The 26,882-nt window shown below is 52.1% G+C and overlaps 1 protein-coding gene across 4 annotated transcripts in view; it reads right to left on the bottom strand.

Annotated features, from left to right (window-relative positions):
- The window catches only part of LOC139056115 (autism susceptibility gene 2 protein-like), a 444,462-nt gene that overhangs the window by 198,367 nt on the left and 219,213 nt on the right, over positions 1 to 26,882 (bottom strand). For all 4 annotated transcript variants that reach the window (XM_070534006.1, XM_070534008.1, XM_070534007.1 and 1 more), the window contains one exon: positions 13,728 to 13,871. In XM_070534006.1, coding sequence (XP_070390107.1) covers positions 13,728 to 13,871 — 144 coding nt within the window. The remainder of the gene's footprint in view (positions 1 to 13,727; positions 13,872 to 26,882) is intronic.

Genomic DNA, 26,882 nt, shown 5'->3' with positions numbered 1-26,882 from the left:
AAAAACAAAAACAAGATTAAGGAAACAACCGCACAGACCATGTAGTGAAGTAGCGGGCGCCAACAGCGTGACGTGAAGCGACTCGTGAAAGCACTGCACTCTCGCTAAAAAGCCGAATTCCACAGACGTTCAAGGCGGTGCGACGCCCACGGTTATACGAGCAATAAACACGGGGTCACCGCGAGGGTAGGAGGACAGCGAAATAAAGGCTCAGGACGGCGGAGAGGTCGATTAAAACAATGACAGCAGCGCAAAGACAGACAGGACGGGGGGGGGGGGGGGGGGTGAGAGAGAGAGAGAGAGAGCGCACGTCAACGCAATAAATAGAAACTGCTTTCGGTGCAGAGCCGAAGCAGAAGCAGCAGCAGCGACAGCAGCCGTCTAGTAATGAATACAAATCGACGAGCCGGGAGCACGGTATTCTTCCACCGTGGCCGGGAGTGGAGCCGCCGCTGGAGAACCGCAGCGAAGTCTGAAACGAAATGAACTCTCGGCGATATTCGGAGGCGAGCGAAAAAGAAAGAAAAAAGAAGAGAACTGGGAGGGAGGAAACGAAAGAACCGCTACTCAATTGCAGGATGATTCAGGGAAACGCCTATACAGATAGAGCGAAAGACAGAAAGAAAACCGACACACGCTGTGTCAGGAACCAGAACAGCTCTCCAACATAGAAAAAAAAAGAACAGAAGAAAGAAAGAAAGATTAAACAGAGTCAACGCTAAAGAAACGTAGGCAGCAGAGCATCCAAACAGCGCCGCATTTATGGGACGGATAAGCCAATATCCGAACGAGAGACAACTGCCGCCACCATACACAAAGAACGCCGGGGGTAAGGACAGAGGCAGCGATGCCGGCCGGTGATAACAATAATAATAATCCCGCAACAACGGCGCCGCGGCACGCGACTATGAGAGAGAGAGAGAGAGAGAGAGAGAGAGAGAGAGAGAGAGAGAGAGAGCGTGTGCTGCACACAGTGTGTGCCAAACAAATGGAAAACAAGTGCATAAGCCATCCCGCCCCAGGCCGCGGTCCTAATCGGATATCGAAAACGGGGGCCTCTTAACAAAATAACGAGGAAGCCCTAAAAAATCTCCCTTGCAGAGGAGGAACAAAACGAGAAGAGGCCCCCCCTTCGTGTTTCTTTCTTTTGCTTTGCTTCCTCCATTCCCTCCCGCTTGCTCTCCTCGCTCGCTAACCCCCTGCCGTCATCGTGATAGCGGGGCGGTATAAACGAGGGAAGATGAAGAAGGAGAAGCAGGAGATCGACCGCGAGGAGCAAACAAAAGATCGAAGCAAAAGAAGCGACGACCGTCTGGCCCAGTAGGTGGCGGTAGAACAGGCAGCCCGAAAGAGACATCCCAACATGCCACAAGGAAGCTGGGACTTCCTTCCACGCCAAAAGAGAAAAAGAAAGAAAAGAAAAACTACCTCGAAAGAGGATGGAGGGCAAAGAGACAAGAAAGCAGCGCGGCTGCAGGCGGGGGATGCTTCATCCATCTTCGCCGCGCTGCGGGTTCCAGCAGAAACAACACTTACAGCTCTAGCTCACGGGCGACCGCGCGAGAGAACGCACGATCTGAGAGAGAGCGAGAGAATGAAAGAGGCGCTGCTGGGAGAGGGTGAGCTGAGCGATAAAATAAAATGGATACTACGGCTGCGACGGTAACGGAGGGGTAAGGAAATGAAGGGGAGGGCGGGGAGGTGGAAGTGGGAAGTGCACCGTGTGCTGGGCAAATCTCGAGACGACCGGCCGGGATATCGAATATAAAACAAACACAGCAGCTCACAACGAGCGCGTACGAACACGCGAGATCACACACTCCGGAAAAGGGAGGAGGCTGGGTGTAGCAACGGGAAACATTTTGACTCTCCCGCGTTCTCCTACGCATCGCTCTCTCTCTCTCTCTCTCTCTCTCTCTCTCTGCCCACGTCGAATAGGAGGGGCACCAACTGCGGCAACAGAAGCGAACTGACAGGCGGTAAAGCACCACACACACACACACACACACACACACACACACACACACACACACACACACACACACACACACATGCACGCACGCCAACCAAACCACGTTCACGTATAGCATGAAAGAGAGAGAGAAAAGAAAAGCCTATGGAAAACGATTCAGCGAGGTACAAGAAAGCCAAATGGGCGAAGACACGCCAAAAGCATCGAGTAAAACACCCAAGAACCATTGAATGAAGTGACTACAGCGGAGGGAAGAGCCAAAGCCGAGCAAACCGAGAAAATAAAACCATCGAACCGAGCCTACTGGACCGAATCCAAAACAGGAGCAAAATAAAGAACACGGAAGGTCTGGAAATCGAGGCAGCACACAGAGGAAGAAGAGGCGAGCCGAGAAGCGTATCGAAAAGTCGTTAAAGCGCCCCCCCCCCCCCCCCCCCGCCACTCCTCCGGCGGCTCTTTCGCACAGGTCCCAAAGCGCTTCCCCACACGCATCGACTGGGGGGCGTCGTCTATCCATCTCCCTCTGGCGTCGTCTCCTCCCACCCCTGTTATGTGGAGCATCGAACGCGAGCAAGCCAGAAGCTTACCCAAGAGCCCGCGGCGGCTGTCGGCCGCTTTGCGGCGCTTGCTTCTTTTGTGCCGTCTGTGGGAACACTATTGGCCGCGCCATCGTCGCTGTTTTTCAGAACCGCGCCACGGTAGCGGCAGCGGATAAAAGAGAGAGGGAGGGGGGGGGGGTGCTGCCGGTGCAAGCATTGAAGAGCGTGAAGTGCTTTGTCGCCGTGTACGCACGCTAAAAAGGAGAATCAAAAAGGCGCAAGAGCGTAACCGCAAGGCGAGTTCGCTGCCGCACAGGCCGTGTCCAATGGCACAGGCGGTGTCGAATTCCCCGACCTTCTACATTCGCGACCAAACAATGCGCTCCTTTCTGATCGATATTTGATGCGCGACCTCCAGATGTCAAGAAAAATCGAGTAGTCGGGGAACGATCCGGAAAAGGCTGTCGCCAGGCAAGTGTACAATGGCAAGTATGAACGAACAAGACCACTTGCTGGTGTTCGGGTGAGCGCTTTATTTCCAAACTGAACACCAGCACGATAAGGAACCGTGCATCGCAATATGAGACAGCACGATGCTTTCTTGGGAGTACTGCTACGCATACGCACTTTTGAGAACAACGTGGCGATCGGGATACATTATTTACGGCCTCTACTAACGGTGAAGAAAAGAACGTCATCTGTACGGCCCTGTCCTTGAGGATGGAGACACGCCGCGCAACAATAGATGCCAAAAGAAACAGAACTTGCCCTTCTCAAAGCAGATGCGCCACTCGACAACCAGTTTTCCGAGGGACGCTACCTCCGCGCAAGTCAAAGAACATTTGCCACCAAACACGGGCAGTAGCGCAATAACCTGGCGCACGTTCATTCGGCGCGGCGACCCAATTAAGTACTCGGATGCCAACGACACAGAAAGCCAACAAGGAGGAAAGAAAGGTCACGCGCAGAGATAGTTGTCTCGCACATGGCGTCCTCCCTCGCCTCCAGGCGTGTGTGCATATATACGAACGGCCCGCCGACGCGGCCGCGACGCCCGCCCGCGTAGTACAGCGGCTGTTCCACTAAGCAGGTAACACACAAGCGAAGCACTACTACCTGCCACCAAAGTTGAAGCGCGCAAAAAGATAGGCTGCTTTCCCCTGGCAACATGGCCTGGCGAGCTGGCTAGCCCACCGCCGTCCATTAGTCAAATTGAAAGGCCGCACGCTGTTCCCCCCCTCCCCGACCGCGCCGCGACACTCCGGTGAGCATGCGCTGCACGATTCCTCTTCAACGTTGCCGAAAGCGCCAGAGGGAGAGAGAGAGAGCAACGCGTTGGTGCGGCCACTCCTGCGAGTTGTGTGATGCTCCTCCTCACAACACCCCACACTTGCGGGGCGGCTCTATTACAGAACGCGGCACGGAGGCAGCCAGCATCGCCGCGCTATTCATCAGAGCTCAGGAGACCATACCGCTCAAGGGACGTTTGCAAACATGCCACAGCGGCGAGCCGACTGCTATACGCTTTAAAGCTAATACACGGGAGACGTATGCCGGTGACTCAGCGGCATTTAAGCTGGAATGGAGCGTCTGCACGCGTACATACCGCATGCGAAGCTACGTCGATACGCGTTTTCTTTTTTTTTTTTTTAAAGCCCTGACCGTAGACTTAATTGGCTTTTACGGAATATGGACGCACTGAAAACATATACGGGATCGCCCGTTCCCGCGTTTCGCGTCGCTGTCGGGCTCGCCGTGGTGCTTCGTCGTAACCAAGGTCATCATCCGAGCGCTGCTTTAACTGCGCGCGCTCCTGCTGCCACCTCTTGCGCGAGGCGCGAGTCATGCTCTCCCTCATCGAGTTGAACACAATTATTACTAGGAGAAACTCTGGGGCTAGTGTCTATGGGAGCTGCAATGGGAGCGGTTGTACCAGCATTGGAATTATGTGAAGTACATGGATTTGTCTAAATTTCGTTCTTCTGGCTTCAAACGGCTTTGTGACTTTGTAAGCTGCTCCTTTTTAACAATGTACTGTGTAGTAAGCAATTAAATAAACGTTATTAAAATTGTCCCATGGCAGGATTTGAACACAGGACCTCTAGCACAGAAGCCGGATATTGAAACCATTAAGCCACGGGCGCATGTATCAAAAGGTGATGTGAAACGCCCTTATGAATTTATCGCGACATGAGACGCCTTGAGACGCTTGGCGTGTCTTAATTTGGCCACCTCGACAAGCTCAATCGGTGCACTTCATGTACTCCACATCATTCCCATAGTAGGACAATGACTGCAGCGCCAAAGTTTCCTCAAGTATATTGTAGGAGACTCCATGCCCCTTGTCCTCCCAAGCCGGATCACGTGTCCTCGCCTATCCCCTTGCCCATTTCATCCGCGCGGCGCCGTTGCGGTGACTCTCGCCGCTATCGTCTACTCCTCCCTCCACGTAGTACCAGGCCCCGTACACTCTCAAGTTCAACAAATGGCCACAGAGGGCGAAAAATCAATCGAGGCGCGTTTCAGCGTAAGCGCGCAAGTGGAGTTACTGTAATTTGGTCGAATACTTTAATTTGTGCTTTCTCTGCTAGGGGCGCTAAACATGGTGAATTTTTTTACTTTACACAAAACATTGACATAAACAATCGAGGTGTCTAAAGATGTTTTGTTACCTCAGGCAAATAGGCAGTTGATTTTTTTTAAATTTGATTGTTGAAGCTGCTTTTTAGTCATAGCGTCAAGGTTTTTGTACTTGATTAACCACCGACAGCCGACAGCCTATTGGCATCGATGCGTTTCCTGGCCGTTGGCGTTCGAATACTACGGCGGTAAAACATTTTCGAAAGCATGCTGGTTTCGTCTGCGAGTCATTACATAGACTTGCTGTAAAGAGGTCTACTCTTGGCAAAAAATAGTGCCTCATTTTGTTTAGGCGTTGATTATCATGATAAATGCGGCGGAGGTTGAGGGAGTACGCTTGAAGGTACGTTTTTATGCCGTTGATCTCCATAACACCGTAAATACGCAAAGCGATGCCATAGAACACCCGATCATTGTGTGTTCTCCGTCATCGCTTGTTTGCTGTACGCCTACTAATTCTTCATTTCTTCAAGTGTTGTATCCTCCTTTTGTCCTTGTTCTCTTGTGCTTCACTTACAGTATGTCGTTCCGTCAGCTGTAATGCGCATTTGCAAAACCAATACGTTTGATAAGACGCAGTGGTTGTCATAATTTCACTACACATGTATTAAGCTGGCACATATATGGTTCAGATACAGATGCCTGTATGCGGACTTGCACGACGTTGATGCGGAGATTAGGATAATTATGACAGAGGCAGCTGACGGCCGTAAGCTGTTGCATTCTTTCCGCCAAACTACCCGGCCTGGTAGTGCTGTAAAGATGCTGTATAAAAGTGACACGCGGTGACAGGGAAATTATTATACTTAGCAGCCGACCGTACGTTTTGTAGCTTAGGTCTTCTTTCTGGTGCGTTTGTGCTACCCTTATTAATGAGCCATTTCTTGCCTATGTTCTTGACTATGTAACCGCGTTGGTGTGGATGCGTAGACGTGTGCTTTTTGTTGTACTTGTAAAATGCAAATAAAATATTTTCAGGCTTACTCAATCTTTGGTGTCGTGTGCGTTTATTCCAGTCGAGGCCATCGTGCCACCTGGAAACCGCATTTTGTCAGTAGCCCTACACGAAATGCAACAGCTGGAGCGCGGCGGCACAACTCGGCGTAACGGCGGCGTAATAAACGAAAACCCGCTCGGGATGCCCTTAAAAGTCAGTTCAGAGTGTGCCTTAACTCGATATGACTCAGCGCTACATGTATTCTGCGCCTCGATCGTGCTCCCGCCAGTTTGGTTGCTGTGTGGCAAACGTAGCGCCTACTTAATATAGGCGCTACGTTTGCTACACAGCAACTAAACTGGCGGGAGCACGATCGAGGCGCGGAAGCCAGAAACCCAGTAAAGCCACAGAACACCTGGTAAAGCGTGTGCAAAACCCCGTTTCCGTTTCCTGTCGTACAGCGCCACCCGTGGTCACATACTTTAGTTCACGACGCCACCGCTACGCTTATTTCCGTAGCACTGTGGAAGGTACAGTTTCCCTTCTCTAAGTTTGTATAGGTGTTCTGTGGTAGTACCTGCTCCCGCAGTCGCGGCCCTGCCGCGGTGCCGGCGGCGGGCGCTCCTTGCCTCCTCGCGCGTGATCCACTGCTCCCCGCTCCTCCGTCTCCGCGCCGCGTGGCTGTACGGCTCTCAGCAGTCTCTCGCTTCCTCGTTTGCGGGGCGCGTTTCTGTGGCATTGGTCGCCTCTGGCAGTGCTTGCGCCTAGCTGTCATTTTCCCGCCTCAACTCTTGCACTATACCTCCGCTTACCTGGCGCAGTGCCGTTGCGGTGACTCGAACGACAGTTATAGCGTTTCGTCCCCAGACTTCTTCCCACCCCAACCTTGTGTGGCCACATTGAGGCCTGTCTGTGAGTGAATGAGTGTGTGACCTCTAGTCAATACCCCTGTTCTCCACCCGTTTCCTCATCCCACCTCAGAAGAAACATTAAATAACTGCTCCCCTCCACCCTCTCCGCAGCGGTGACCCACTATAAGATGGCGCATCGCCAGAGCGCCGGCTCGATAGCGGCGGATCGCGGTGTGTGCTGCCCAATCCGAAACGCAGAACCGCCACCGTTCGGCGCTGCCTGTTCTGTATGCGATTTCCTGTTGTTGAAATAAGGCAGCAGCTGCGCTCAAAGATCGCATTGCCAAGAAACGCAATTGTCGACCAACTTTTTTTTTCTTTTTTATTCCCTGTACAGTGCCCTTGTCCTTCAACGAAAAAAGGGAACGATAAATTATCCAACATACGTTCACTGAAAATTAGGTTGCTGCTGACTGCTTTGCTCCGGCAGCTGTAGAACACAGCCGATTACTAGAATAGTAATTTTGCGCACCTTAACTGAACACAGCGTCACAGGATGTCACCAGCTTAACCTCACCAATTTATGTGCCTTCCGTACCCCGTAAACGGGAAGAGGCAGACACGATCAAGCCCGAAATATCAGATGTGGCCCACACCACGGACAATTGCCGAACGATATCAGCCAGATTCGACCCCGCAACAACTGTTTCCTTTCTTTACATCGCGCTGACGTATTTCGTAGCATCCTCATCATCATCGGCCTGTTCATGTCCACTGCAGGACGAAAGCTCCTCCCAGCGATCTTCAATTACCCCATCTTGTACAGAGACATTCCATCTTTCATTTCATCTGCATTCCTTCCCTGAAAATTTCGCAATTTCTTCACACCACCTGCGCGCTAATCGGGCGCACCGAGGTACCTCAATTAAGTTACTCATCCATCCATCCATCTATCGGTCCATCCATCCATCACACCACCTAGTTCCTTGTAGTCCTCCACAGCGCCTCCTTTCTCATGGCACCCATTCAGTAAATATGACAGGCCACCAGTTATTCGCCCAACGTATCTAGTGTGCAGCCCATAAAGGAGATGTGGAAGTGAAACGAAAGTCCTACTAGGCCGTTTCCTAATTCTGTTGGAGCGAGAACGTGAACCTTAATAAACGTGGGAAAAGATGCCGCCTTCGACAAGACACCTGGAGGTGAAAACTACGTACAGTCGCGTCCAATATGAGTTGCAACATGGAGCCTGTGGCGGAAATGGCTCCAAGACTGACTTCAGGAAATCGACACGCGAAGCATTGGAATAATAAATATCAGTAATTGGAACGATGTCTAGTTCTCCAAATATTCGTACGTCGGCGCAGCCGTGCACTATTTGCGCCTAGACCACGGGCACCGCATTGCTGCTCATATTGAACGCGACTGTGGGTCAACAGCAAATCTACACCCGCGAGCGTCGCAAAAAGTCACAAGACAAATATCGACCGCTAACGGAAACTAGAAACATACCGAGAGCACTTTGGGAGCACAAATTTACCGCAAGCACAGCACACAAAATCCCAAAGCGAGTCTTTGAGGCAGTCAAGTAGAAACGACAAGAGAGAGAGAAAGAGAGAGAGACTATACCGCTTCCACGCGCCCATCTGTCGAGGCAATGTAATTGAACTTCTAAGGCGACAGTAATTACTCAGCCTCCTCCGGGGACAGGACGGAAAATTCAATCCGCGCCCCATCAGCGACGCGCAGTGATTGTCGTGCGCAAAAGAGGAACAATGCGAAAAAAAATAACAGAAGTAAAATTAAAATACCGGGAAGAGCGCATGAGCCGCGTCGCTTAACAAAATAGAAAATTACGAGGAGCTGGGACGTCGCGATACAGCCGCCATGGCACAAGCTTGCCGAAGAACAAAGGAAGGCGGCTCACGGCTAAAACCGTTCCCCCTCAGCGCATCGTAAACTCATTAAGATTCCCAGCTACAGATAATGGCGCGGCCGTCCGAATGGTGACTCTGGAAACGCCACGGTTATTGATACATAGAACGGCGTTTTAGCCGGTTTTAGAATGGGTAGTTTCAGCACATCCGTAAACGCATTAAGAATCGCTGAGCGCCCGGTTACTGGAGAGGCGAGACGCAGCGACTACGCTGGTAGCGACATCTTGTGCCGCTTCCTGCAACCAAGACGCGTGATAGACGAGTTTTCTGTTTCATGAGCGTTGTTCTTGAAGAAAATTTTAAATATATAAAAGACTGCATGGTAGCGCCGGTTACCCATCGCGGCTCCAGGTGGCGCCATCATCCCGTCCACTACACCAATCAACCTTCTATACCGCCAGGAATAATACTTGGACGGACAGACCAAAGATCCCTCCCTGCGCACGACGCCTCGGGTACATTAGGACAAAGCCACCTTGATCGGCCCAAAGGCACTTAAGATATATAGCTCGAGGTGGGGAAACGCAAATAAAGCGCAAGCACACGTGGCGCCATGTCGTGCAAAACCTGTAACAGCCAAGAAACTAATCACGGCAAGCAAGGGTCGCTGCTATTTCTGCACATATTGCCAGGCCCTATACAGACGTTAAAGAGTTACTGAACCAGAACTACCGCTTATATGCACCCTCTCGCCGGCTTCCCATAGGTGCGCGGCAATGGCCACGCGCCAACAAGAACTACGGACTGCAAAGTGTTGCCATTCTAGCAGAGTCCTCGATAGATATGGCGAAGTCCGGCCTTGTTCAGTCGCGGACTAAACTCTGGCCTGTAGTTTTGTAGCATGTTTCAAACTAAATATTTCGAAGCCAATTTTGACTTGGTTAAGGAATCTATTAAACAGATCCTAGCACATTCTAAGCGTTTCTTTGGCGCAATGTTCATAAAAAAACACTACGTAAGACTAGCAACGTCTTTACGGGCTGCGTGACAGTGCCCACAGAAACAGTTCGTGTGTACGTGTGTGTATAGTTCCCTTTTTATTTCTTTTGTATTTATATTATATTCTTTTCTGTCTCTCACCTATCTCATTCCCTTTCCCCTCCCCCAGTACAGGGTAGCCAATGGGAGATAATCCCTGGTTAACCTCCCTGTCTTTCCATTCTCTCTCTCTCTCTCTCTCTCTCTCTCTCTCTCTCTCTCATAAAAAAAAAGAACATATCTTCCCGGCGCATTTTACGTCGTATAGGTCCCGAGCTATTTCTTGGACGATCTTTAGCAACTACTTTAGCAACTACTTTAGCGTCGTTGACGCGCCATGAAGCTTGGTAATTTAGATCACATACGCCGTTCCCGAGAATTCATGACGACGTTACAAAAAGAACTGACATACTAGGGGCAATTCAAAAAGCGTCGTACTCACGTAGTGCATGCTAATGGCGTGAAACGGAATCCCGAAGCTCTGTAGCTAATTTGTCCCACGCCTTAGCAAAACGCCGGACCTCAGTGTACGTCATTAAACGCGAACGGCACAAAAAAGCAACATACCCCTCCCCCCTCCCCCCCCCCCCCCCCCCCCCAAGAAATAGAGTTTTGTGATACACATTAATTTCGCTTCCTCAAGTTACCATTTTCAACGACGAGGGCAAATTTCACGTCCGGAAACAAAAGTTGGAACAACACCTTGTCGTCCGATACCGACTTCGCGCAATACCCGACACAATGTGCTCGTGGATATATTTCCAGGAAACAACCCAGCTTTTCGCGAACAAGCCAGACAGAGGAAACAATAATGCAAACCCTTTCGAAAAGTCGACAAACAACAACAGCGCCAAAAGGCTGCCGCGCGGCGCCTTTCGTCGCGTACGAGCAAATACTTAATTAGGCGCTCTTCCCTTCACTGCCTTCACACTTCCTTTTTTTTTTTCTCCCTCGTCCGTTCTCCCAGGAGGCAATTTAAAAGGGAGTGCCGCTTGCAAGAAAGGCAAGCCAGCGCGTGGCTCGATAAATTACGGCTCTCTCTCTCGAGAGAGAGAGGGGGGGGGGGGTCGTTTTGCAACGTAGTCGCGGCCAGCTCCTCCCACCCTCTGCCCGCCGCCACTTAGAAGTATTCACCTCTGACTCACTTGCTTGCACTTCGTTTTTCCATTTCAGTTTTTCGTTCATCTTCGCTTGCGCTTTTTTGTTTTTTTCGTCGCTGGGAAACGTCGCGCACAGACAAGTGTACGCAACGCATCCGCTGGCTGGCACGCGCCCTCGGCGCGCGTGAACGGGAACACTTCCCGAAGAAATAAAGAAGAAGAAAAAAAAAACGCGCCTTTCGCTCTTCATAGCGGCTGTTAACGAACTTGACACGCCGCTGACAGCTTTAGCACGCGTCCAACCTCTCCCTCCCTTTCCACCTCGTCGCATCCCCCTCACTCGCTGCCTCCCACACTCGAGTCCCCTCCACAACAGCTCTCCATTTTTGCTTGTCACGCTTTCCTTTTACAACGGCCACATTTTTTTCGCCTGCCATCCCTTGCATCACGCTGGACAGATGTAGCGCTCACGAGGCCCGCTGGCTCCATTACCCGCATTCTTTATTTTCTGTAACAGCTGTTTCCTGCCGTCTTTCACGCTCATAACGCTTCACGGTTTATTTATTTATTTAATTTTTATGTATTCCACGTTCTAACTTCGTTTTCTCTTTCAGATAACTCGCGTAGCTAAGACGTCTTATTAAGCGTCTCGTGATGTAATGAAACGAACTGACACGCCCGAAGTCAACGGCTATGATGAAAGGGCGCGAGTTAAATGGAATAAATAATGGGAAGAAATTTCTATTTCGAGATGAACTCGAAGGAAAACCCAGACGCGTGTAATTACAAGAACGCATTCACCGAGAGGGGAGGAACGCTATCAAGAGTTTGCGACTCCTGATATGGTAACTTTCATGGTACTCCCGGTGAAAGCAAAGCGAAGCCCTAGTGGATTATATTAATAAAACTTTGATAACGGTAAAATCTCGTGTGTCATAAAGTATCAAACATGCACTAATCGTTATAAAGGACGCCTGAGGCCAACAAGGCCCTTGTGTACGCACTTTCTGCGGTAGCCTGTCACTGCCTAAAGTAGCAGGGGGGTAGGGGTGGGGGTTATGCAAGGATTCCTTTCCTTCAATTGCATTAATTTCTCACCAAGCGTCGCAGCAAGTGGCCGATGCTCGCGATAGCGATCGCCTGGCGACGTACCAGAGAACGAACTAAAAATCGCAAGAGGAATGGAAAATGAAAATAAATCTTACATAATCCGGTCCGTTAATACTGCATCATGTCGCAACAAGCCACTCAAGCTCTCCGGCTGGCTAAGCAAGCCTAACAGGAAAGCCACGGAAGTACTCGTTCTCGCTTTGCCCCATTTAAAAACTCCTGGCTGAGACACTGTCGCAACTGTTCTCGTAACTTGAGCAGTGTCATCGTGCATACACACGAGAAAGCCAGAGGATCTCATTGTCATCTTCGAGGGCAGGCGCTGTGTGAACACATACTGTTGCACCACGTACTCGCTTATCCTTTGTTGGGCTTGCGTGAAGCAATCGGAAAAGGAGCGCCTGATAAATATGGGACCTCGTGTCAACAAAATGCTCTTGGCACGACGCACACGGTCAGCGATCTAATCGCATAACGACGGGCAATAAGGTGGCCGTTACTCATGCACGCTACATAATTGGCATATATCAAAGTGACTTTTTTTTACGTCGACAATTTATGCGCGATACAGCAGCAATAAGAGAACCGGTCCTTCTGGTGCGGAGACATGCCATCGGTCCTTGCGATAACCTCAGAAATGATCCTGCAGCAGCTGCAGTGATTATTCATAATCTCTCAGCTCGCGCGGATGAGTACAACTTATACCTCATTCGTTATCCACAAAGCAACAACAAATCATACCGATAGCGCAAACGAAAGACGCGCAGGAACGTTATTGAGTAGACTCAACTATCACTCGACATCATCCGTACGTGCAATCTTTTAAGTGTTTATCTGTACGCTAACGGTTTTATCAATATCCATGTTTCCGAACGCCAGAGTCACCACACGACCAGTTGCTGTGTTTACGACCACTACTTTCTGGCACAAACGGGCTCCCAAACCCATTGACGGTTCACAACACAAGTGGCAGCTTTTGAAAGGTAACGCCAACGTCTTAGGTGCCATTTGAACGGAGCTCAAACAGCGTCCACGGGTGCTCAAAGTCCACCACTATTACCGATGGCTCACTTAGTGCTTTAGCGGGTTGGTTCATAAGAAGCACCACCACGCTCCGCGACGGTAGCTTAACGTCCTAAAACGTGAGGACGATACGTCTTTAGCCGACGCAATGGTACCGGGAACCTAGCGCCCAAAGCTCCTTAGCCCAGAAAGGCGCACAAGCTTTTCCATGTTATGTGAAGGCGCTTGAGTGCCCGACTGTATAGAAACGCCTTGCGTTGAGTAGTGCGCATGACTGCCCTGAACTTTCGTCTTGTCTGTTTCTTTTGCACCCACATTCTACTTACCTATTATATGTTAGCAAACTGGAACACGAGTCTAGTTAACCTTGCAAAAGAGTACGCATTTGGGCTGGTTGGTTCATGACTACGAGCAATAAAAACAGCGCTAAACGACGGGACGAGTGAAGGGACACAGACAACGGCGCCGTTGTCTGTGTCCCTTCACTCGTCCCGTCGTTTAGCGCTGTTTTTATTGCTCCTAGTTAACCTTGCTTCCCTTTATTCTCTCCCTTTTAATGTACCAAAAGCTGCAGAGAGGCAAGCAAGGTGCGCGAGACAGAGGGCAGGCAAGTGTGTGTTGGCCGCAGTATTATACTGACGTCGCTGAGCCTGTCGCCGGAGGCGCTCCTGGTCTGCGGCTGCTGCGTCCGGGAGTTGATGGAGGCGGGTGGCGGTTCTGGCCCCCCGGCCCCGGGGGGCCGCGAGTTCTCGTCGCTCGCCACGCGAGACGAACCTTTCCGGACCTGCACAGAGAGGGACGAAGAAAAAGAAAGGCTCGGCTTTAGAACGTTACTCACTGCGGCGGCTAAGCACACTGGCGAAGTCAGAACGGATAGGTTAACTGACAGAGTCAGTACTGAGTCAGTCACTGTCGGGAAAATTGGCGGATGAGCTATACTGCGCAATATATATATGCATACATATCCGAGAAATACGACTATATTTCTGCGTTATTAATAAATTTCAGTGAGCGAGTGGATCGACGGATTTCAGCGCATACGAAGGGTACACCTGCGAATGGGCGTTGCTTGAGAACGAGCCATCAGTTGGTCCCAAAGCATTCCCTTGCACTGCGGCACACACTGCGTTCCTCGGCACGTCCAATCCCGTCTAAAGGCCAGCAACGGCAAAACTCCCACAGTCTCTTGACTCTTTATATATCTCCCTCCATTCCACGATACCTCGGTTTGGGTTTCTTGGACGTGGCGCTGCCACCGAAGCACCCCATTTACGGTTTACGGCGCATCGCCATCTCACCACACGGAGGGGGCACCGCGAATCTGCGACTCCAGCAGGAGCCACGTACTACGGTTCGCGACCGGCGCACACTCCTCCCTTGCCTCGCCGGCAGTGAGGCGCGCGACGGCGCCCGCAAAGCCGACGGTTGCGCACACACGGAAGGATAGATAACGCACACAGAGAGGACTCGGCCGCCATCTCCGCACCCACACGCACGTGGGGGGGGGGGGGGGGTGCACGCACCCGACACACAAACAGAGCGATGGATCGCGCGTGTCCCGAAGTGCGGCCAGGCCAAGGCAGAGAGCCTACTACACGTATGCACACACACGCACACGCCGTGGCTGCCACTCCGTACGCGTATACGCGACCCGAGGCAAACACGGCGGCGCGCGGGCGACCCTTTCGGACGAGATAAGAGAGAGAGAGAGAGAAAAGCGCGGCCACTACCACACGGTGCCACCATTTGTTTTCTCTGCTGTCCGCCCTTTTGTACGTTTAGCTTCCTTCCCGCACGCAACGTATATTACGCGCTACGTATAGTACACGTCGCCGCGCGATGAGTGTGTTTGCTCGGATGGGTCACGCGCGCGCGGTCGCTAGCTCGCTAGTGCGTGCACTCGCCGCACGAGTGTTAAATAGCTTTCCACCCTTCTGCTGCTGCCCTGGTGTTAGTCGTGTCGTAGACACGCGCTTCTGCTGCCCTTTTATTACCTTTTTTTTGCACCGCTCTCAGCCCACCCACGCTCGTAAGCACACGGTATGGCAAGCACGCTCGAGAAAACGCATGGAAGCACATAATCGGAAGCAGTGTCTGTGCTAGCAGATCACGACGAAATGCCAACTCATACTCATACGTGGATGCGCTGGGTCACGTGCTCGTACTGCTCGCCGAGTTCTATATACAAACGGCACCCGCCACACAACGATAAACAGAAAGTGCGGATGAAAGAGAGTCAAGTTTATCATCTGGACGAGGCTTTGGTCTTCAAGGGCGCTTTGGTGTCAGAACGTGCGCAGCACGCTAGAGGCAGGAAACCTCTGGCGCGAAACAGGGCGCTATAACGCGTTAAACGTGTGCAGCACGCGACCGCAGACTTCTCCTGCTAACAGATATACTGTGGTCAAAAGTGGCGCTTGGTGAGTGAAGAGGAGAAGTCTATGGATCTTTCTGCGAATTGGCACGTGGCTTCGTTGAGAAAATACACTAGGGCTTCTGTCGGTGTTCTTTACCGTTCAGCTGTGCTGCGTGCTAGTCGTGCAACGTTTACACCAAGAAGTTTGATGGCTGATCCTTTCTTTTGTTAGTTTTACTCACCTTCCAGTTCATCACGAAGCCTCGGCACGTATAAGTATGCGTGCTGCAATGTATAGATGACATCCTGGCAGCAAAAGTTAAAGTGTGCGCTCATTTCTGGCAGGACGGGGCCGCGGTAGTTTAAAAGCACCGCACGCATTACCCGCTGCAAACTTCTGCATTCGGCCAAGTGCCCTTGGCCGAAGGTTGGCATTAAGCGGTTGGCCGGAAGCGGAGCCGAGGTGTACCTCGGTTCCGCTAGCGATCTATTGGGAGCGCCAGAAAGCCAAACCGCGCCGCCACAGAACTCCGATAAGCCACTCCAACGCATTCGACACGCGCTCTGCTAGAACAAAGTGATCGGTCGCGCGCCTACACTACATACGCTCGCACTCGACGGAGTTCGCCGTTTACTCCAGAAAGAACAAAGTACACGCAATGGACACTTAGTGGCCACCCAGAGAGAGTACAGCATGCATTGGACTGAGCATACAATCTACAAGCAGCGTAGAGACAAAGTGAGAGATAACGCTACGACGACGACAAAATAAACAAAACCAGAGGCTACACGAGGCCACGTCGCAACGAGATCGGAAGAGAATAAACAAAGCGGCCGAAGCGACGGGCGCCCAGGAGCTCTAGCGTGCGAGCCCGAATTAGTATTCCACGAGAGCCGCTGCTTCGCTCTCCGGGCGCACGGAAGGCGTGCCCGCCCTGCCAAATAGCGCCGTGCCGCCTCCACCCCGCAAGCCTCCACCACTACAGCGCCCCCCCCCCTCCCCCAGGAGACCGCTCGTTCCCCCGGAGCAATAACGGCAGCGGCACAAGTGCCCCGGCGAACAAGCACCGGCAGCGGAACAAGCACAGCAGTTATAACACGGAGGAGGCACGAACAGACGCGGGAGGACCACTAAAGCAAAGAAAAAAAAAAAGAGGCATTCGCGCAAGCCCGGAACGCAGAGCAACGCCGCCGCCACCCACCCACCCACCCAGTTCGCCGTCGGGTGTCGTCGCCCGTTGGTATGGAGGGGCGAGCGCACGCCGACAGCATCTCGTTGCTTCGTTGCCGCCGTTCGGCCTGCGAGCGCACGATTTCGGATTCTAAACCCGTACTCTCTTTCCGTTAGACTCCGTTCCTCTCCTTACGCCCTCTATTACCGGGTTTTACTTTTTATTGTTTTTTCGTTTTGTTTTCCTCTTCATCGAGGGTTCGTCGGTTCCTTCCGTCGGACCAGGGCTATGAACGAGAAACAAACAGCACTCCAGGGAGATCTCGCTTCGCTCGACCTCCGTCGCTCCCTCCTGCTCCATCTTCAAATGGAAACGCTTCTTTTCTTTCTTCCTAATTTTCCGCTGTCGAGCAAAGAAAATAAAATATCCTCAATATAGAAAGCGACCGCTTAGAAAAAGCCGGAAGTAAAGTTTACGAATCACGCGAGGATAGCTCCAAGTACCGCTACCAGCTACAAGGGTGAAAAGAAGAAATAAAAGAGCGCGGTTATGAATCCGCGCTGCCTTTCACTAAAAGCACAGAGACGAGAGCAGCGTAACACGGAGGGGCGGGGAAGCTATAAACACTCTTCATTCCGAACAAGCAGTGGGGGGAAAGCGAGAAGCGAACAGGAAAGGTACACGGAGGGGAAGGCTGGAAGCTAAAAAGATATAAGAGCGACACCGCGCGCGGTATAGTTTCATGCGGCTCACGTTAACCGGTGTTACCCCCCCTTCTTCGTCTCCCTTCCCTCCTTCGCACACTTCACGATCCGTCTCCGCAGAGGCCGGAAGGGAACTGTTATGTATGAGGTGCCCGCGCGCTGGCGCGCGCGCGCGAGCGAATGCCTGTGCGGTACAGGAAGCCGCCGTGCTCGGAATTCTTCCGCGCGGTGGAGTGAGCGCGCGCGAACCCTGGATTCAATTCTTTTTTTTTTCTCTTTCTTTGCTATTGCGCTCTCGAGGCTTCAACCTCGAGCGCGGTCCCGCTTCGCAGTTTCGTGATTTCGAGTCGCGGCAACAAACTTGGCGGGAGAATAAACGAGACGACGGCGGCGGCGGAGGACAGAAGAGCGAGAGACGTGGGATGTTCGCGAAGAGCACAGCTCTACCAGGACGCGAGGTTAACTCTTGCGGAGAGAAACCGCAGGCCGTCAAGAGAGAGAGAGGGGGGAAGAGGGAAAGGCAGGGGCAACAGCAGCAAAGGGAGTTAAACATACGCCCACAAAACCGCGGGTCAGGCAGAGCTTGCTCGGCTATATTGAGAACTCGAGGAGTGTTTGCGCCTGCTGAGAGTGTTCACACAGGGTGAAGGGAACCGCCAAGCGAGAGAAGTTAAAAAGGGGTTGAGAGAGAGAGAGAGAGAGAGAGAGACCGGGTCCAAACCCGCGGAACTCGACGCCTGCGCGGCGTTCAAGCAAAATAAACGAGCTCGCAGACGGGTGCCAGCCGCGCCTTGCTTCGCCAATGTTTCTCCTGCAAGCTAAGTTGCGCAAAGGCCGAGGAGCGCGCCGCTCTCCGCGTCGTCGTCTCCTTCCCGAGGGAGCACTCGCTGCTGCCACAGCGCTGATTCGTTTAGCGCGGCCCGCGCGCCGACAGCGGCGGTGACATTCGAACTTTCTCCGCGCTAACTAATAATGCCCACAGGTCCGTCTATTCCGAGCGTGTGCTTCCACTGTGCGCGCGCTGTCTGGCCGTTGCCTCGGCACGCTTACTCTTCGTTCCTCCGCGTGGCTAACCAACTTTAGTATTTGGAAGATTTTTGCCTTTGTTTTCTTTCTTTTGACCGCGACTCGTTCAGTTATAGATAGATCGCTCCTCTCAACCTTCGGAAGGCAAGTTGAAGTTCATACGTCTAAAGGAAACGGCGCTCCTAATGTCATTGCACGCGGTGTAATGAGCGCAGCCCGAGAACTGCGTTTCGCGGAACGTTAGGATTGCTCGCGTGCGTCCAGGAAAACAAAGTTAATAGTCAAAGTCAGTACCGATTTACCGATCGACTTAAGATTCACCGCAAGTAAACCCTGAGTAAAAGCTACAAGAAAGTTGCGAGAACAGATGAGGCTTCTGTTGAGTAAGAAAGTCGCAAATTGCACACGCACGCACACACACACAAACAGGAAGGGAAAAAAAAGAAGAGCAAGCCTTTTTCATTGCCGCAAATTTGCGCTACCGCAACCACAGGCTATCACTATGGCGGTTCTCACGAAGCTCGAGAAACTAGTATACTCGTATACTACCTCTCCGCCTTTCCTTAATACATTTTCCTGTCTCTCCCGAAGCAACCTCACTCTAACACCGTCCCTTTCGTTAATCTACCTCATCCACTCGACCATGATTACCCGTCGTCAGTTTTCTAGCCTATATATACAGTATGCACACTGCGGATGGGCGAGCAGAGAGATAAACACTGGAAAGAAAGGGCAGCACGGCGGCAGTTGATTTGATCAGCAAACGCGACAAGCCTGCATCTGCATAGAGAAGCGAGGCAAAGCAAAGGAATTAACGAGGTACGCCGAGACGAAAAGCGCGGCGAATGCTGAAGACGCACAGCAACTGCGAGAAGCAGGCGCATACTGCTTGTTTCACGCAAGAGAGATAAAAAAAGAAAGTGTGGCGCCAAGCCCAGAGTAATGAAAAGAAGGGGGAAAGAAAAGGTAGACAAATGGCCGTCACTTTCCCCCACCTTCTGCTCACGCACGCACGTACGCACGCCAACTACCACAGTCTATAGCTCTTCTAGCGCGGACACTCGGAATGCAGGGAGAGCCGAGTTCCAAGGAGATGAGGCACGCAGCGTATAAAACGGTAAAAGTGGGTGGGGGATGGCAGGAGTAAGTGGTATACAGAAAAGCGTTGAGCGGAGAACCTAGGGAAGGCCGAGATGCGGTATCCGCGAATTAAAATTCCGCGGATATCCAGAGGAAACTCTGGCGCGAGGAATGCCACCCGAACTATGCACCGCGGAAAGGGTGCAAAAGAGAGAACCGAGAGAGAGTGCCACCTCGGGGAGAGAGAGCAAGGTGCGCGAGCTCCGAGAGGCGATCTGGAAGCCAGCTCTGGTTGCCGAGAAGCCGCAGAAAAGGAGGAGGAGGAGGAGGAGGAGTGAGGGGGGAGAGAAAGGCCGCGAAACGAGCGCGATTCTGGCAAGAAGCCGGCCAAGAACACGCACGTAAATTCCGACGTTATTGCACCCCGGAGGGAGAAAGAGAGAGATAAGGCGAGGAACCAAGGCAACTGCGTGCCGGGGAAGAAATAAAATGAACACGTGGCAAGACTGTGTAGAGAAAGTAAGAGGGGCGAACACTGTCGGGGAGAAGACGCCGCCGCTGCCGCCGCCGGGGAGCAGCTGTAAAAATAGAGCACCACAGTAATAACAAGAGCGAAGAACGAGCGCGACTTGTCCGCGTCTTGCAAAGTCCCCCACCCTCCCCCATACTCCAGTCGTTCTATCTATTCATCGCCCCGGCAGAATGTACCCGGAGGAGAGCGTGCGAACTCGAAAGAGGCGCAAGAAAATAACGGAACGCTAGGCTCGCGAGTAACGTGCTGCCGTCGTGTAAATAGCCTTTCCAACATTTCCACGCCCAGCTATAAAAAACAAAAAGGGCCAGTGTAGTGAAACCAATGCTCGAGGGAGGCAGAGAATGACGACGAATTATATATATATATATATATATATATATATATATATATATATATATATATATATATATATATATATATATATATATATATATATATATATAAAGCCAGCGGCAGGGCTTCGAAGTGGCGAGTAAGAGCTCCGTGAGGGCACGAAAGCCGCAGGGAATAACGGGGCGGGAAAGGAGCCCGGGGGGCGAAATAGCCGAGGTGCTGACATATTTATTAGAAGCGCAACGGGGAGATGCGGGAGTGGCAGTCCCGGCAGCGCGTCTATGTGTATGTGTACCTTTTCTATGTGTATGTGTACCTTTCTTTCTTTCTTTTTCGAGGCCGAGCGTTTCATTGACTCATCCGCTTGCCTCATCTCTGCCCGGTCACAACCACCACCATCACCTCACTCATCGTGTTTCCCACCCTTTCGTCCAGCCCACTTCCGCATAACCACCCGAGAGGGTTCCTCATCCTGAGGCAAGCGCATGCAAAAAACAGTGTTGATCACACACACCGCAGGCTAGAACAAGAAGGGGTCGTGAGCACAAACAAGCGGGCGGGCGATATGCGGAAAGCAAGCTGCTGATTGACTGTTTTATGTCTCTATCTCGTCTTGTTTTTCGCCGTGCTTTGATTACAATAGACGTTTCGTCCCCCCCTCTCTCACTCTTAACAACAATAGCCCAACAGCAAGATATGCTGCTTTCCAACGCACAAACGCGATTTCGGCCTAAATAAGACTATGACACCGAAACGCTCTCGTGTCTTTCCACCTTGGGAGTACGGAGTCAAGGCCAGTGGCGGTCAAGATAACCAAGAAAAGTCTGCCTTAGGTGGTGAGGGGAGAAAAGAAAGGGTGGCATGGGAGGAAAAAAAAGAAAAAGAAAAGAATAGAGAGAGAGAGAGTGAGCAAACGTGAAACAATCACTGGCGCTCTTGTTTCTCTCCCGGGCTCGGTGCCGGCGACATGCCGCGAAAAAAGTAGCACGGATACATTCTAGCAGGAGATGGGTGGGGCGGCGAGGGCAGGCTGCGCGGGGAACGCGGCCGGGCGAGATCTCGGGGCGATAAATCACGCCCTCCTCACTGGAACGAGAGCAGACGGCGGCGGCCGCAGCAGCAGCAGCAGCAGCAGACGACGACCACGCGTTGCCGAAGGCCGCCGTTGTTGTGAGTTGCCAGCAGGCGCACCCTTGGGGTCTCTTTCAGCGCACGGCCGTGCCCTCCCCTACCTTGCTCTTTCCTTCTCGATCAAGTAGCGGGAGAGGAGGACGAAGAAACGGAGTGCAAGCTAAAGAAAGCAAACGCGCGGGTGACCAGGTCAAGCAAAAAAGAGGGCGTCTTCTAGATGAATTGCAGTAAGACGTGTGTGGCAGGGGGGGGGGGGGGGGGGGTTGAGCTAAGCTTGGCGGCCTGTGTCTACTGAGTGCGAATGGTGCCGCGCATTGCCCCCAGGCACCGTTCTACATGTATCCATTACACGTCAAAAGAAAGAAACCCTCTTCAGAACGATCAAAATAAACGATCTCTTCGCGCGAACACTACCGCGAAGGCAAGATGGTGCAACCGCGGTCTCCCGAGCTCCGCGACGTGTTCATCCCACTGTTTTGTCACGTCGCATTGAAAACTGCAGCTGGCCTCGATACAAGTTCTTCGTTTTCAGCTATGGATGCAATGCTGTGAAGCTCGGGTTCTCGGCAAGTTTGTTTCTTTTGAGACGCACCTGGAATCTACAGCTCAACATGCATCAAAAGCAATAAGTAAAACTAAAAAAAAAATGTGAGCAAGGGATGGGGGCCGAAGCGTTCAGTCTATAGCTTGAAATAGGCACTGCCACGTATAACATAAAGCTCTCGCAAAAAAACTCACGATTACTGCCAACAATTCGTGGCCGAACGCGTAAACAGGAGGGCGCCTCACGATAAATAAACTCCACCATGCCACCCAGCGTGGGGAAACGACGCATAGCATTCAGCCTACGCCGAACCGCAAAAAGCTCCGCGCGTGCGTGCAATAGAAAAAAAAAACGAAAAAGAACGACGTGAACCACCGGAAAACATCGTCACGGTTAAATTTAGTTTTCAATGCACGCTCGGGGTAGGAACAGGGAACGAGCGAGCGTGAGAGAGAGAGACGGCCACGGTTCCAAGACGCACGCGAAGCGCTAACCCTATTGGTTTCCCTCTCCCGCACCTGGTCCTCGCACACACCTCGACGCTGGCGCTCATGATGCCAAGTTCCGCGGGCAACTCGCGCTGAACACGAAACAGCGGGACTGACGAAAGCAAGATGTCGATGCCGCCACGGCCGCGCTTTCGTCAACGGAAACCGATCGAGAGGCCTTTCAACGGTAACGCTGGCTCGCTTCTCGGAAATAAAGATCCGATGAAAGTCACGAACTTCTTTTGTTCCCTCTTCCTAGTCCCTCAAAAGCAATTGCACCTTCTGCTGAGGGAGACGCCATTTAAATGTCACATGTCTGCGTTAGGTAATTACCCCGACATAACATTTAACCTCTTGTGTTGACTCTTTTGCCATCCGTTTATAAACATATGCAGGAAATGGGCTTTATTTTTCTTCTACTTTAATGGTACTTATATGTGAGGGTGTGAGGGTTGGCTTCAAGATATTGTTCGTGTATCTAATGAAGAAACTACAAATAGCTTCGTCATCTAACGTGCGCTGTACCCACGGCGGGCGCCGGCTGCCCCCCCCCCCCCCCCGCATCACACACCTGAGTAAGCGTATACTTGTAATCTAAACCCGAGATTACAAGCGGAACCGATTAGCTGGATTTTCTTTCAACCGTATGAAGCAAACAGACATAGGAATGTTGTCAACCAAAGATACAGAAAAAATAATTCTGAAGTCACTGACGGTCAGACTTCTGTCATCGGGTGCCGCGTAAACAAAAAACAATAATAAAGTAAAGGGTGCGAAGTATACCTTTCAGAAGGAACCATGTTAGCGTTAATCATCAACGTCCACTAAACTACGAAGCTGTGTGTCCCACACTTCTGTAAAGTTACACGTGATATCGGCGGCGGAAGAGCGCGAGCACCTCCACCTGGTCTCGCGAGATAAGCGCTCCTATTTCGTTCGTCCCTTCTCACCATTGCCAACAAATGCGTGCCTCACCAAAGCATCCCGACTCGCACCACCGAGGAGAAACGTTCGGCAGTGAAAAGGCGTGCGAGATGCGGGCTTTACGTCGGCTGCGTGACACATGCGTGCACCCCCTACGCAGACGCCAAGCAACTGACGTCTGAGTCACGCTATTCTCAAACTGGTCATACATACAAGAACATCTCGCTTACGTGTCTCCGATGCCATTTTTAGAAGCCGTTAAAAGTTCTCTCCGTGGCGGATACGAAAACGCGCCCCGAAAGAAAACCACAAAGCGAAACGAAATACGCGGAAGGCAGGAGCGCTCGAATAAATCTACTCGATGACTGAGCAGTAAGGCACTTCCTCCCCCCCCCCCTTTCTTTTTCTTTATTTGGACACCTGCTGAACCCACAGCTGCCAAGTCGGCGACTATATAATAAGGACGAGCGAATATCAGCGGCGGCGGCGGCGGCGGCGGGCTTCCGACACCTCTCACACGACCACAAACAGCTGCCGCACGCGGACACGAGGTCATTCCCTAGTAAAATGGCGCCTCCCCTCTGCTGCGGAGCCTCGCAACAAAAGAATTGCGGCATTTAGGCGTGCAACGGGCACATAGAGATAGCGTAGGGCGCGGAGGGGACAAATATACGAGCGACGGCGCGACTGGCTGTGTGTCGAAATCTTGCGTGGGTAGCCAGCGTATATTGGGAAGGAGAGGGAGGAAGAGATGGGGGGGGGGGGGTTAAAGACAAAGAAAGAAGAAAGCAAGCACGGAAGACTGCCACTGCGGAGGAAGCCCTGCGCCAACGGACGTCTCCGCCGGAGCATAACGATGCGCGAAGCGTTTGCACGTGCCAGCTGCAGTAGAGAGATGCAAAAAGAAACGACGGGATAAGTGGGGGGAGGGGCGTCACGCGCCAATGCGTACGACTTTTTCAACCCCGCTAGCTAGAGTAAATATGGCTATGTTCGCTAAGGTTTGTATAGGCACCTGCTGCGGTTGACACTTTTAGCCGTAGCTACGCCGAGCCGGCTAGTCTCCCCCCACAAGGACGGGACCATGAAAAAGGCTTTCACTAACGACTTGAATGATTTTCAAGGCGTTTGGGACAATGTCTTTCGGTATTTAGAAGCGTCTGGGACAAATGAAAGTAATGGCTACGGAACCAATAGAACTACAGCCCTCCCCAGAGCTTCGGAACGTCAGCTGTCCAACAGAAGCTGCACAGGTAAATTAGCCTTAAAGAACAGGGAACACACTGCTCACCTTTTCTCAGCGCTTATTCCCGCGAGAAATTATATGCAAGGCCAACTAGTCAGTTTAGTCCTTCACAAGTACAATTAACGGCTCAAGTCAAAGGTGCTGTGCGCTGTCGAAAATAGGCGACTGCATGAATAACGACTCGACAATGCTTACCTAAACAACGGAAACGACATACGCACGCGTACTAACCGAATTCTTACTGAAAAACCGCGCGAACGGCGAAATTCGGACGGAAGAATGAACCGTTCCCTGGCAACTCTCTACTTTAAAACCAAGCCATTGACATCGCGAGTCACAGCAGGCGGGTCTTGCTGCACTGTCTTCAGCTACTGAACTAACACCGCGTCCTTTACACGCGCCGCCTCCCCGCCGTGCAGACAACAACCGAGCGAGAGAGCTGCCGCCAAGTCGGAGACGCCCACGGAGCGGGTGCGGGAAGGAGTGTACGCACCGACAGAACGAGTAGCACGCCAGGGTGCGTCAACTTGTCAGTCAGCGGGCAACCACACTCCGCGGGAGAGCGCCGGTCCGAAGAGGCAAAAGGGGCCGCGGCGGTCGCTTTCCGCAAGGACGAACACGGAGCCAATTTCAAGGATCCCGTCCCTCTGCAATAAGCCGCCCCCCCCCCCCCCCCCCACCACCACCACCACCACCCCCGGTACTAGCAGCGGTGCGGCGCGGGAGCAGATGGCTGGCCAACGAGGAGTGCCGCACACACTTGATCGAGAATGCCTGCGGTGGGAGGAGCCGCCCTGGAGCGCGCGTCCCCCCCCCCCCACCCTCCCACCCCGCAGTGCTTCGTTCGATAGCTCGTAACGGCTCAATTCCAGGAGCCTCCCGGGAGACTCAGCGACCGGGTACGATTGCGGCAGACTCGTCCTTGCTGTTTCTACCGTAAAGGCTTCGGTGGGGAGTAAATTTCAGCTCACAGGCACAGCCGTGAATTGCACTTACAAATTGCTTCTTTAAATGGGGCGTGCAAAAAAAAGCCTTGAAGCAGAGTAGGACGCTAACGGCAGAGGAAGCTGTAATGCGACATACAGAAGAGAGACGAACAGAAATCCGCCCACCAGTTGGTGCACCCCTGACACGCTTCACGGGCCTCACATCACAGCTCGGGATGTTGCAAGCTTCGCTTCTCAGACTATGAAGCGCTTCGGGGAAAAGTACACCAGCGCGGAATCCCAACGAATTTGGAGAAGCACGAAGGAGCATGAGTGACGAGAAAAAGACAACTCGAGAAAAACATGCCAGATCGATGGTGAGGCGAACTAACACAACTAGACAGTAGTACCAGACCCATAGCAAAACGACCTCCGAAACAGGCTGCTATACGAATGTTATTCAAATTAGAGCTGCTACAGCTACTTTCACACCACGGGTGACGCGGGATACGCGTATGTGCTTACATCCGGTCTTCCTCTGCCCTGTCTACACCAAGTCTTCGAAACGGCGCTAATCTGTTAATAAGAGAATGGGGGGGGGGGGGGGGGGGGGTAGGCTCACATTAACTTTGTGCCCATATGCCTCTGTCCATTATCTGTGCCCATTTCTCTGACACTAATGCGTCGGAAATGCAAGTGGCGTAAGGAAAAAGAAAGTAGTTACATCGCCTCGCTCACAATCACTTTGTGAAGAGAAAACAGGCATTTCTACTTATACCCCACATTCCTGCTGCAGAGTGCGATAAGTGAAAGATTCCACTAGCGACCCAAAGCCACGCAACAGCGACATTTAGTGCGCATGCCCAAGAAGCAGACAGAGATGATCGTGGCTGATGAGAAAAACGAAAGTGAGAGGCCCAAAGTCCCGGAAGGCTCGCTCCCACACAAAGCTTACGCGAGGCGTGTTCAACCGGCGTCGCTGTGCGTCTAGGTAGTCCATTCAGACTGCCTCGACGAACAGTCATGCAACATCTATCGGGGATACTCAGCGAAAGCACGTAATCGCTTCCTCCGCAGCTAAGAAACCGAATTCCCGCGATGTCCGCGAAAGCAAACGACCTCTCTCTCTCTCTCTTTCTACGGCTGCTGCAAAACGCCCCATCTCTCCCGACTTTCTCTCTGTCTCTCTCTACATATTTCCTTTCCATGCACGCGCGACCTTTCTAGGTCGGCGAGAGACCAACAGGAAAAAATGCACAAACGCCGCCGCATATCTATCAGGCGCGATCTGCTAATGCGCTTGCCGCGCGGTTTCACTGAACGCCTCTGC

The sequence above is a fragment of the Dermacentor albipictus genome, chromosome 2 (genome assembly GCF_038994185.2).
Source record: "Dermacentor albipictus isolate Rhodes 1998 colony chromosome 2, USDA_Dalb.pri_finalv2, whole genome shotgun sequence".
In the NCBI taxonomy this organism is placed as follows: domain Eukaryota; kingdom Metazoa; phylum Arthropoda; class Arachnida; order Ixodida; family Ixodidae; genus Dermacentor; species Dermacentor albipictus.
Note: the sequence above shows the minus strand (reverse complement) of the source record. Positions and strands in the feature narration are given on the sequence as shown.